At 40.5% G+C, this 12,474-nt stretch overlaps 1 protein-coding gene across 14 annotated transcripts in view; it reads left to right on the top strand.

Annotated features, from left to right (window-relative positions):
• LOC123775022 (vascular endothelial growth factor receptor 1) overlaps positions 1–12,474 on the top strand; it is a 122,418-nt gene that overhangs the window by 39,407 nt on the left and 70,537 nt on the right. For all 14 annotated transcript variants that reach the window (XM_045769771.2, XM_045769772.2, XM_045769773.2 and 11 more), the window contains 4 exons: positions 656–783; positions 7,673–7,756; positions 9,297–9,408; positions 9,608–9,741. In XM_045769771.2, the coding sequence (XP_045625727.1) occupies positions 656–783; positions 7,673–7,756; positions 9,297–9,408; positions 9,608–9,741 (458 nt within the window). The remainder of the gene's footprint in view (positions 1–655; positions 784–7,672; positions 7,757–9,296; positions 9,409–9,607; positions 9,742–12,474) is intronic.

Below are 12,474 nucleotides of genomic sequence, written 5' to 3'. Positions count from 1 at the left end.
GGGAGGTATGACTGCTGTCATTACTGTGGGAGGTATGACTGCTGTCATTACTGTGGGAGGTATGACTGCTGTCATTACTGTGGGAGGTATGACTGCTGTCATTACTGTGGGAGGTATGACTGCTGTCATTACTGTGGGAGGTATGACTGCTGTCATTACTGTGGGAGGTATGACTGCTGTCATTACTGTGGGAGGTATGACTGCTGTCATTACTGTGAGAGGTATGACAGTGTTGTGTGTCATTACTGTGGGAGGTATGACAGTGTTGTGTGTCATTACTGTGGGAGGTATGAATGTTGTGTCATTACTGTGGGAGGTATGACTGTTGTGTCATTACTGTGGGAGGTATGACAGTGTTGTGTCATTACTGTGAGAGGTATGAATGTTGTGTCATTACTGTGGGAGGTATGACAGTGTTGTGTGTCATTACTGTGAGAGGTATGACAGTGTTGTGTCATTACTGTGAGAGGTATGACAGTGTTGTGTGTCGTTATTGTGGGAAGTATGACAGTGTTGTGTGTCATTACTGTGAGAGGTATGACAGTGTTGTGTCATTACTGTGTGAGGTATGACAGTGTTGTGTCATTACTGTGAGAGGTATGACAGTGTTGTGTCATTACTGTGTGAGGTATGACAGTGTTGTCTTTCATTACAGTGGGAGGAGCATGGAGCAGTAGGCCCCCCCGTCTCAACGTGAGTGAGGAAGTAGCGGTGACATCCGAGGAAATCTTCTCCATCCGATGTGAGGGCACCGAACCACTCTATTGGAACTGGACCTCCCAGGTAACGTCACACCTTACCTTAATAAAGACACAGGTAACACAACAGCACACCTTACCTTAATAAAGTGTTCTTTACTTACCTTAGTAAAGAGCACAAGTTTTAATAAAACATCCATGTCTAATTTCAATTCCCTAATGTTGGCGAGGAGCTCGTAAAAAGTGACCAGGTTTGCTAGCTCACTGAATCAGTTGGCAATTATGGTCGTCCTGTAGACAGAATTCAACGAGCTTTTAGTTCAATAACCAGTCTAAGCAGTGGCCAGTCCACAAGTCTGTATCTCAGCTGCTAAGTTTCTTTTTGACATTTTGAACACCTGCTGAAGCAGATCTGACAATGCAAAACTATGTTAAAAACTGTTGAAAACGCGTTGAATTAACAATACGCTTGTATATTGTGGTTAGAACTAGAAAAGCAACCTAAACAACCCAGTCGCAACTCCTGGTTCAACCTTGAAGCCGAGCGGACGTCTGGACACCTCCTCCGCCTGGGGGCCGCCTGGTCACGTCTTGTTTTCGCGTTTTGGCTTTGCTACTGCCGTTTGGCATCCCTTTTTCAGCGGTCCGATTGTACAACGCCTGGCGCACATATCGCCTTGGGTCACAGGATTGTTGATAGAGGTTTTTTTTTTACGTGTACTGGCTGGTTCTCCCGGCGGGGTGACGGTGTTCGGGGGCCGGCTTGGCCGAGAAGTGCCGGGGGTTGGCGGGTCTCGGTGGGCTCCTGGTGTGCCCTCAGCCGTGGTGGGCGGCCGGCTTCTGCTCTGCCGGAGGACACTGGATGACTTTTTGCGTTTAAGTTGGGGTCAGAGTTTTGGTTTTGCTACTTGATGTTTTCTGTGTGGGGCGGGGCCGGTGCTTGTCACCCTGAGGGACTCCTGGGACTCCCCAATCATCTGCCTGACTGCGTTTATTTGCCGTATGGCATATTAGTTTCTAGTGATTGGCGTCACTAGTTTCGCGTTTTGGCTTGGCGTTTCACATTTCCAGACTTCACGATTCACCCTTAACTGGTCCGCCGGGGCGCATCCGATCCCACGATCGTCGTCGCCCCTAAAACAACAACAACAACAACCCAGTATGAGAACCTTCTCTCCGGACAGATATCAGTTAATTATTGTTGCAGTCAGCGGAGGCTGCACTCCTATACTCATCCTTCTCATTTACTAATTCATGAGATCAGAGCCCTCGCTCACTATAATTATTATTCGTGAGATCAGAGCCCTCGCTCACTTTAATTATTATTCGTGAGATCAGAGCCCTCGCTCACTATAATTATTATTCGTGAGATCAGAGCCCTCGCTCACTATAATTATTATTCGTGAGATCAGAGCCCTCGCTCACTATAATTATTATTCGTGAGATCAGAGCCCTCGCTCACTATAATTATTATTCGTGAGATCAGAGCCCTCGCTCACTATAATTATTATTCGTGAGATCAGAGCCCTCGCTCACTAATTATTATACGTGAGATCAGAGCCCTCGCTCACTATAATTATTATTCGTGAGATCAGAGCCCTCGCTCACTATAATTATTATTCGTGGGATCAGAGCCCTCGCTCACTATAATTATTATTCGTGATATCAGAGCCCTCGCTCACTATAATTATTATTCGTGAGATCAGAGCCCTCGCTCACTAATTATTATACGTGAGATCAGAGCCCTCGCTCACTATAATTATTATTCGTGAGATCAGAGCCCTCGCTCACTATAATTATTATTCGTGGGATCAGAGCCCTCGCTCACTAATTATTATACGTGAGATCAGAGCCCTCGCTCACTATAATTATTATTCATGAGATCAGAGCTCTAGCTCATTGTAATTATGATTCATGAGATCAGAGAGTCGTAGCTCACTATAATTATAATTCGTGAGATCAGAGCCCTAGCCTCGACGAAACCCACACTGTGGATCACATCACTAAGAACCACGTGGAGGCAGGGTTGCAAACGTTAAGTGGCTGCAGGTTTTCCCATATTAAAAACAGTGATTATGACGCTGGGGTTTTCTGCCTTATAACGTCATTAACAGATCCCAACACTTTCCATCACAGATGACCCGGCATTGTACGCTGAACAGCTCAACCAGTCAAGGTCATTCGTTAAGCTTACTTCAGGTATAATCACCGATAGCACTACAGACCATTACCCCACATTTCTCTTAACTAACATTAGCAAACCACCTCTTGAGTCAAGAGAGATACGTTTTAGACTGCACAATGAAACTGCTATAGACAATTTTATAACTGCTGCTGATAATGTCAACTGGGAGTCCGAGTTAGGTAACATAGAGGACATCAACCTAGCAGTGCAATCTTTTCTTCAAAAAACTCTTAGCCTTTATAATACCCACTGTCCTATGCTTACAAAACAAGTCACAACCAAAAGGCTTAACAATCCCTGGCTTACAAAGGGAATACTTAAATCTATTAATAAAAAACATGACCTTGAGAAGAAGTATAGGTTAGGAATTGTCTCCAAAGAATTCTCAAAGAATTACTCATTATTGCTATCTAAGATAATTAGACGAGCCAAAACTAAATACTACGAAGATAAATTTACCCAAATAAAGAGCAACATTAAACAAACTTGGAGCACAATTTCACAAATATTGGGATCAAAGAAGTCTTTAAATAACAAACCGACTCTCCTGTCTAATAACGATGGTCAGCTTTCAGCCTCTGATTCTGCTATTGAGTTCAATAGGTTCTTCTCTTCCATTGATTCATCCCTTGCAAATGATATTCCATCTTCCAGTACTGACATTAAGGACTATCTTACAGGTAACTATCCACAGTCTCTGTTCCTAAAGCCTATTAATTCCACTGACGTCAATGAGATAATCCTTTCCCTTAAAACCAAGTCTAGTGCCCTTGAGGAGATACCAACTTTAATTTACAAAAAAGCCTCCAGATCTTTAGCCCCTGCTATTGCTTTGCTCTTCAACAAGTCACTTGAACTCCAAACCTTTCCTGATATTCTAAAAAAAAGCGAGAGTAACGCCTGTCCACAAATGTGGTGATCTCACAGATGTTAACAACTACAGACCTATATCAATCCTGCCAAACTTGTCAAAATTTTTTGAAAAACTAATCTATAAGCAGCTTTACTCATATCTAGCCAAACTCAATATAATTAGCCCTTGCCAATATGGCTTCAGACCCAAAAAAAGCACTAACAATGCACTTATTAGTATGCTTAACTCGATTCATACAGCTCTTGATAATAATGAGTTCCCTGTTGGGTTATTTGTGGACCTGCGTAAAGCTTTTGATACTGTCAACCACCAAAACCTTCTTCTTAAATTACATCATTATGGAGTCAGAGGACTGTTACCTATCGTACGTTACGGCTCGTGACCCTGAAACAGCTAACAACAACAAGGTCTAGGGTTATTAAAAAACTGCTGTTCACAAGAGCGGGTCACCAGTATAACCCCTTGATAAGTAATGAGCACGTAAATAAAAATCTTCCTTTAGGACTGAAAGAATAGATATAAAATCTTATATAGATATATATTACATAAATCTCAATAGCAAACAGATGATTATTTGGTCACAATATATCACATTAAAAATATCACTATCTTCCAGACATTAAATTAATATTATTATATGTATGGCTATGACAGAACAAAAAATGTATAACTTAACTCCACCAGATGCTAACTCTCTGGTTCCGGATCAGCTACTGAATAACAATAACGCGGGAGTCAAAAACATTGCCTTGCCCCGCGAACAATTTGCCAAAGTTACAATATTTATTATTTCAACAATGGAGCAATACATTGTGACAAGAGTAATCTTAAACTAACTTAATGAATAATTAATACATATTGATATACAAAAATAAGGTAATTATTTCTTTACATAGTAATTAAAATACGCATACAGAGGGGAATAATGGCATGCTCACCCAGCAACGGACTATCCCACGACAATTTGCCAGATACAGTTCACTCAATTATTATTCACCTCTGTTACCCACATATGATCACATATAAATCATTAGTTCCCGTGGGAAAACTGAGCACACAAAGAAATAAAACAATCATTCCCACGATACGTTGGGCCTAACGCCAACACTGTAACATGAAATTACTTTTGCATAGAACATATAAGTATATCAATATACATACTTGTAATTTACACACAATTATAAATGTACATATTAATTTATTTACTTACGTATCTTATAGGGGTACGTAACAAGGACACTCCCTACAATACCTCAAATCCTACCTTACTGACAGGCTCCAATATGTTTCTGTGAATAATACAATTTCTCCCACCCTACCCATCAACATTGGTGTTCCTCAGGGCAGCATACTTGGCCCTCTCCTCTTTCTCATCTACATTAATGACCTTCCAAATGCCTCCCAACACCTCAAACCAATTCTATTTGCTGACGACACAACCTTCATTTACTCCACAGTCCTGATCCCCTTGCTCTAAATGCCACAGTAAATACTGAGCTTAATAAAGTCCATCTTTGGCTAACTGCCAACAAACTCACCCTTAACATTGACAAAACTTTCTATATTCTGTTTGGCAATAAATCCTCTAATCAAATAAATCTCAAAATAAACAATACCCAAATTTGTAACAAATTAGATGGCAAATTCCTTGGCATTCTCATTGACCACAAGCTGAATTTCCAGGGACACATTCTAATTATATCAAAAAAAGTTTCAAAAACTGTGAGCATTCTTTCTAAGATCAGATATTATGTACCACGCCCTGTCCTGGTGACTCTCTATTACTCCCTTATCTATCCATATCTCAACTATGGTATTTGTGCTTGGGGCTCTACTACCCAAAATCACTTACGACCTCTAATTACTCAACACAAAGCTGCTATTAGGACAATATCCAACTCTGGTCCCAGACATCACTCGGTACCCCTACTCAAATCTCTGAATATGTTAGACATTAAGTCTCTGCACATTCTCTCATGTGTATTATACATATATAAAACGCTAAACTATAATGCCAATCCTGATCTCAAAAGCTTCATAGAAGGTTGTAACAGAACCCATGAGCACCACACCAGAAATAAATACAGTTTTGATATTCCTAGAGTACGACTTAATCAAACTAGAAATGCTCTACAAATCAAGGGGCCCAGAATGTGGAATGACCTTCCCGACCATGTTAAAGACTGTACCTCTCTCAACCAGTTTAAGTTAAAAACGAAGCTATACCTAATAAATTCCCTGTAACCTACCTTACCCTTTTATTGTCAACCAATGTCTGTTTTTCTTTAAAGAGCGCTGTTTGTCGACATATTTGTATTTGTGCTGCTTTTTCATCTATGTTTGCATTTCTTGTTTTCATCTACTCATTATGCTCAATTAGTATTAAGCTTGTCATTTAAGTTTATCATGCCCGAAACGCTTTGCGTAATAGTGGCTTTAGGCATTGTATGTACTAGCTCTACCTATAAGTCAACCAATCTTTGTAAAAATTTATTGTATGTATGTACCTTACCTAAATAAAATATTATTATTATTATTATTATTATTATTATTATTAACTATTTCTTCCGTTATCTTCCACTACTTAGTCTTATTTTAAAATTCCAAATTAATTAATGGGGGGGGGGAGGTTGTTATTTAATCAATACATTTATTGTGTTCTTATCCCATTTTTAAGTTGTTGAGTTAGGAGCATATCCTTGTTCCCCGGTAACCTTTTGTAGGGTAAAATGCAAAAACTTGACGGCCCTGTATATAACTCTTGTAAGAATTCTTGTTTGGAGTATCGTATCGCATTTTTGGAATACGATACTTGGGTCAGATTCCAATATGGTTCGAAACATTTACATTGACCTTGCCAATTTGAGATTCCTCTTCATATTTGAATTTCATATTTCATATTTCATATTCATATTTCATACTTCATATTTCATACATGTCTTGACTGACACAATTTATATGTTTGCCTCTGGAAATATTAGAAGGTAATACAATTTTTTTTTATACTGTATTATGATCCTGACATGAAAAATAATGTGCATAAAAAACATGGAACCGCCTACCTGCTGAAGCTGTAAATGCCAAAACACTGCTGAATTAAAAAAAAAAAAACAATAAAATCATTAGGACAAATGGGGTGGGGGACCTTTGACAAGCCGCCAGCTTTGTGTTCTTGTTAAGGCCACTAAAGAGATAATGGCTTTCAGGTAAAGTCAGGTAAACTGATTTTAATTTGTATATACTTGTACTGTACTGTGGCCATATAAATGCCAACCATTTTTAATCAATCTACTTTTATCCATGCTACTCTTAGACTACTGCTAGGTCTACTAATATAAGTGTTGAAAACATTTAAAGTAAAGGCAGTTTAACAGGTCATAGTCAAATATCTGAACTTACCTGAGGACCACTAACGCTAGTGGCTTTGACTAGGACAGGAAGCCGGCAGTTTGTCGAAGGTCCCCCCCCCATTTGCCCCCATATCTATTATCTTGATCATGATAATCTCTTTTAATTATGGTGAAAATAATAAAATGTTTAATTACTATTAACTACAGTTTCATGTACAGTATAGAGTTCCTTAGCCTGGTGTGTAAAAGTTCAACCCTTCTTATACCACAAGCTGTGGTCGCTGGTGTTGGCAACAGATAAATATTTGGCAGAACTAAACTGGTTACTGTATTTTGGCTCAGTTCACCAGTTGAAAGCAAACCAAAATAAATCATGAAAAATAAATACAGTACTACAGGTATTCTATACATTTTGCAATGTCTATATACAGGTTAAAATTTGAACTACAGTACTGTACTGTATATAATAATTGTTAGCTTAAATGTCCATATTTAAGATATACTGTATAATGAATGCACATTTGTGGATTTGGATTTTTTAAGTTTCTCTCTTTTTATCTTTCAGTATCTAGAAAATGGTACTGAGTATCTAACCATCACTCACGAGCAGCATCATGGGACAGACTATCCCTATGTGTCTACTTTAACGGTATGTAACTATCCTTGGCTCTTCATGTGCTGGATGGGCTGACAGTTGTTGTACTACCATGGCACACTATGATGCATGTACATTATGGGTATTTTTAGTACTCCTATATGGGCATTTTTGGATGCTCCTATTAGCATTCTTGGATGCACCTATGGGCATTCTTGGATGCTGCTATGGGCATTCTTGGATGCTGCTATGGGCATTCATAAGTTCTTCTATGGGCATCCACAGGTACTCTCATTACTTGCCACTATTCAAGTTATTGTGCATGCATTAGCTGTGAGACCTTCCTCTTCCTTTTTTAAAGGTAGTGTATAGGGTAATGAAAAGCTTGATACAGTCTAAATAACCAGCAATACTTTGAAGAACCTTGTAAGCTCACTCTTTAAAACAGTCAACACTTTCTCTGTTGTTTCACATCAGCATTGGTAACATATCCACTGGTCCAGATTTAATTGTTTTCCATTGAACTTATCATATTCCTGTTTGTTATTAATGTATTCTAAAGACTGACAAACTCCAGTCATAGTCAATTGGCATCAGGCAGCACTAGACACAACAGTGCTGTAATATTCACACATCCAGGAGAGGATCCCTCAGTAGCTTCCCCAGCTCTAATAACACAGCATCTCAGTCCAACATAGCAGGCCTTTGCAACCCAGCTGTCACCTGCCAGAAGTCAGTACCAGAATTTGGTTCACTCTGTGAGGTGAGGGAGACAACAGGATCAGAGATCAATTACAAAAGCTGTGAAACACTCATCAGAAAGTGTAAGTGCAACAAAACAAAGAGACTACTTGAGGGAAATATCCTAATCTTAAGGTCCCCTGACTGCCACAAGATGGCAGCTTAGGTCACCCAAGGGTTTCAGCCAACCTGTCCCTTCCTACCTTTCACTGCTATTCCTCGACCCAGCCCTCCCTTTGTCTTTTCCCATGAGACAGCCCAGTACAGTACATTTTTTGTTTATAAGAAAAGGCATCCTTCTTTATTAAGACACCTTTGTTAGTATGCTCGAGGAGGTACTGAAGGGTCCCTTCCAGAAATCAAGCAGTGAATGTCATGAAATGCCCTGATCTCGTGAAACCCAAGTGGTTTTCCTTCCCAACCTTATTCTCTTTCCTTCCTGTGTGGTTTTGGGGTTTTGCACAGGTGGCTATAGAATGAAGAGGCAGGATGGCTGAGAGCTTGGGTGTGGCCACCGTCTAGTGGTGGCAAGGCACATCACAATTACAGTACAGTACTCTACTGTATTTGTCTTGTTTAGCCAGGGGTGCCTAATTTCCTTAGAGCAGTTGCTTTTTGTTGTAATACATTCTCTTGATTTTCCCTCAGTTTTGTTGGTCTCTGATCTTCTGCTTGCCTCCCCTGTACAGTGGTCCAGATTTTTTTCCTGGCCTCCAGTAGGCAATAACTAAGTCTTGGAAGCCTGTTGTGTTGGGCTAAGGTATGGTGGTAACAGAATTAAGGCTTGGGAAGCTATTAAGGGCCCTCCAGAAAACAGCATTTCATTACATTTAGGACTTTATTTTTTTCACAGATGAAAGATTTATATAGCAGTGACACTGGGTACTTCTACTGCGCCTATTATGATGTTGAATACTACAACATTACCACAGAGAGAGCGGACCGGACTTACATCTATGTGTATGGTAAGACTACTGATGTTCCATAAATTATCCATAGTAATAAATTTAACTGGTTAATAGGTTATATACACTGGGCTCAAATAGACTCTTTATTAGGCTGCTAACTGCTTTATGCAAAAGACCCACAGGATACCTATGGCACTCACAACACACCCACATGGCACACTCATCAAAAGTACTGAAGGTCTCTCTCTTACAACAGATGGTCAGAAGGATTTGGTGGATGAGGGAAGAATGTTAAAAAACATAAGAATCACAACAGCAGAAACGCTCGTTCTCGACTGTCGTACAACTCTACCAAACATAACTGTTCAACTATGGAAGGATTCTAACGAGGTAAGCATTTATGTATGCAAATCTTTAAATATCCTGTGTCACTGTATTCATCTATTTTGGTTACAAAGTAATGTATGTCAATGGATGATTTTTCATTCTAGAAGTTTGATGTCATTGTGTATGTGTATGTGGTGTAAATGCTGGAATACAGGAGTCATGAGGATGTGGGTCTACAAAGTATTTGAGAAGTTGAATGATAATTTCCCTGACCTTACATTCCAAGGTACCTTTGATTTCTGAAAGTTGGTATTTTTTTACAGTTGTTTCTACTTGCTGTCCTGCTTTAACCAGTTTACAAAACATAATGTCAAGGTCAATTTTTTTTCTACACATAGCAAACCGATATTATAAATGTGATAACTAATGAGGAAATGTCTTGTCCCATATACTGCTAGTGCATTCTTTTTTATTGACAAATATTTATTAGTCTTGATCAGTCAGGAAGTCCATGGTAAATTTAACGAAAAATAAGAATGCATTTTGGATGATCTGTAAGCATGGAAATTTAAAATTTGCTGCATTTTTCAAATGACCATTATATGATTACTGTAGTGGCGTTGTTGCTAATGGACAATTGAGCTTGTGAATGTGAATGGTTCCCCATTTTGTCTAATTTTTCCAGTTATATTATAAAAGTTGAGCTACATTTAGCAGTTTCGGAGCATATGGAAGTATTTTCTGCCAAATACTTGTGCCATATTCTATATTATTGTGCTTCTATATAAAGATTTCTGGGGGAGCTCGTTAGCTCCTCAGAGCTATCCAGGCTGAATGGATATGTATAACTTTCTGGCATCAGTCAATGTGCTTGGAGTTCTTGCCTACCGGGGACCATGAGTCAGAACCTGGTCTCCTCAGAGAGGCACGAGGAGCAATGGCCTATAGAAACCCCCCTGTGGTTGGGAGCATTCTATGTCTGCCATCGACTAAAACAGGCACCCAGTAAGGTGGGCGCCCCAAAACAAACCCCAATTCTGGTCAAAATATTGCTACCGAAAGCCGAATGAGTAGACAGAACTCCTCAAACAAAAATAGCAAACTAGCATGACGTCATCACGTTGCTGCGCCACCATCTGTGCAACCCCCCCCCCCCTCCCCGGGAGGGGAAGGGGGGAGCCCTAGACTTCCCGTGCTGGTGATCCAACCGGCAGTTCTTGGCTGATGCGATTCTGGAGAAGTCGTGTGCCTCTGGCTCCGGTTTTGTTTTGGTTCTGTGCCTTGTGGTGGGGGCTGTCTCTACAGGTGGTGTGTGAGCCAGGAGTAATATTCCACGGTACTTGGGTTGCATGTGCCTAGGGTTCTCTTCCCTAGGTGCCCTGTAAGTACTGCCCTTGGGGTTTGGGTCCTCCTTCCACAAGTCTCTTTGGGATCTACCTCCGCTGTGTCTTTTACTGCTCGGTACTTGACGCCCTTGGGGTTAGCTGGGGTTTTGTTGCCCTTGTTTGTCTCTGGGTAGGAGGTAGTTTTCGTCAATGGTAGGGAAGCGGGGTACTGCACAGCTAGTTATCACCTATTATAGCGGCCAGCTCTGTTCCGCCTGAGTACATTGTTCTCTTGCAGGGGTTTTCTTTTGTTTTTGTTTCTGCCTTCCTGGTGGGGGGGGGGGGGATGTCTGCCATTTTAACACACTAAGGGAAGCACAGGCAGGGTACTGCGAACTGGCACCCAAGTCTACCAAACTAACTTCTAAAAACTGAACCCCTGGGACATGTCCACTCACGGGGACCTATAGGGGGATACCACAAACACACACCGACCCCAAGAACAGAGAGGGAAAGGACAAGGGTCTGCCTTGTCCTATACAGGACAACAGTACTATAGGGAGACCTTAACATACATCAGGGATTGGTAGATAAATGGCTGCTGGAATTCAATCTAAATACAGTAAATACAAAGTACAGTAATGAAAATGATGGGTAAGGGAGATAGGAGACCTGTATTTAACTATACCATAAGGAGAAGGCAAATAATAGAAACAATAAGAGAAAAATACCTGGGAGTAGACATAATACCCAACACTAATACCAGAAGCTCATGTGAACAAGATAACATCATTAGCATGTGAGAAATTGGGAGCATAACATCATTTATGAATCTAAACAAAGAAGCAATCAAGTCCATACACACACTGCCTATGCGAGACCATTATTTGAGTATGTAGCTCCAGCATGAAACCCACACCTTGCTAAGTATAAACAGAAACTTGAGAAAGTTCAGAGGTACGCAACTGCTGTACATTGGTACCAGAATTGAGAGGTCTCAGCTATGAGAACAGGTTTAGGGAACTCAGGTTCACAACCATAAAGGATGGAAGAAACAGAGGGGATATGATAACTACATACATGATCCTGTTAGGAATATCTTGAGGGTATCCTGAGATGGTTTCGGTGCTTAGCGTCCCTGCAGCCCGGTCCTTGACCAGGCCATGACCAATAATAGATAAAGTTTATAAAGGAAACATATTTATATTAAAAAGAGGTAGAACAAGGGGGACATTGGTAGATGCTGGATGTGCAATTGAGCTAATAATTCAATAATTCATTGTGTTGTGGACATGAAGCCAGTTTATACATACAGTACATGTCCTCCCCAGGATCGAATTACTGACCCTCCCCAGGATTCAACCCCACAACAAGTTGACTAACTCTTGGGTACCTATTTACTGTTAGGTAGACATGAGCATTAGGTGATAGGAAATGTGTCCAACCACTTCTGTCCCGCCCAGGATTCGAA

This window comes from Procambarus clarkii, chromosome 92 (genome assembly GCF_040958095.1).
Source record: "Procambarus clarkii isolate CNS0578487 chromosome 92, FALCON_Pclarkii_2.0, whole genome shotgun sequence".
Classification (NCBI taxonomy): Eukaryota; Metazoa; Arthropoda; class Malacostraca; order Decapoda; family Cambaridae; genus Procambarus; species Procambarus clarkii.
This window is presented reverse-complemented; position numbering and strand designations above follow the sequence as displayed.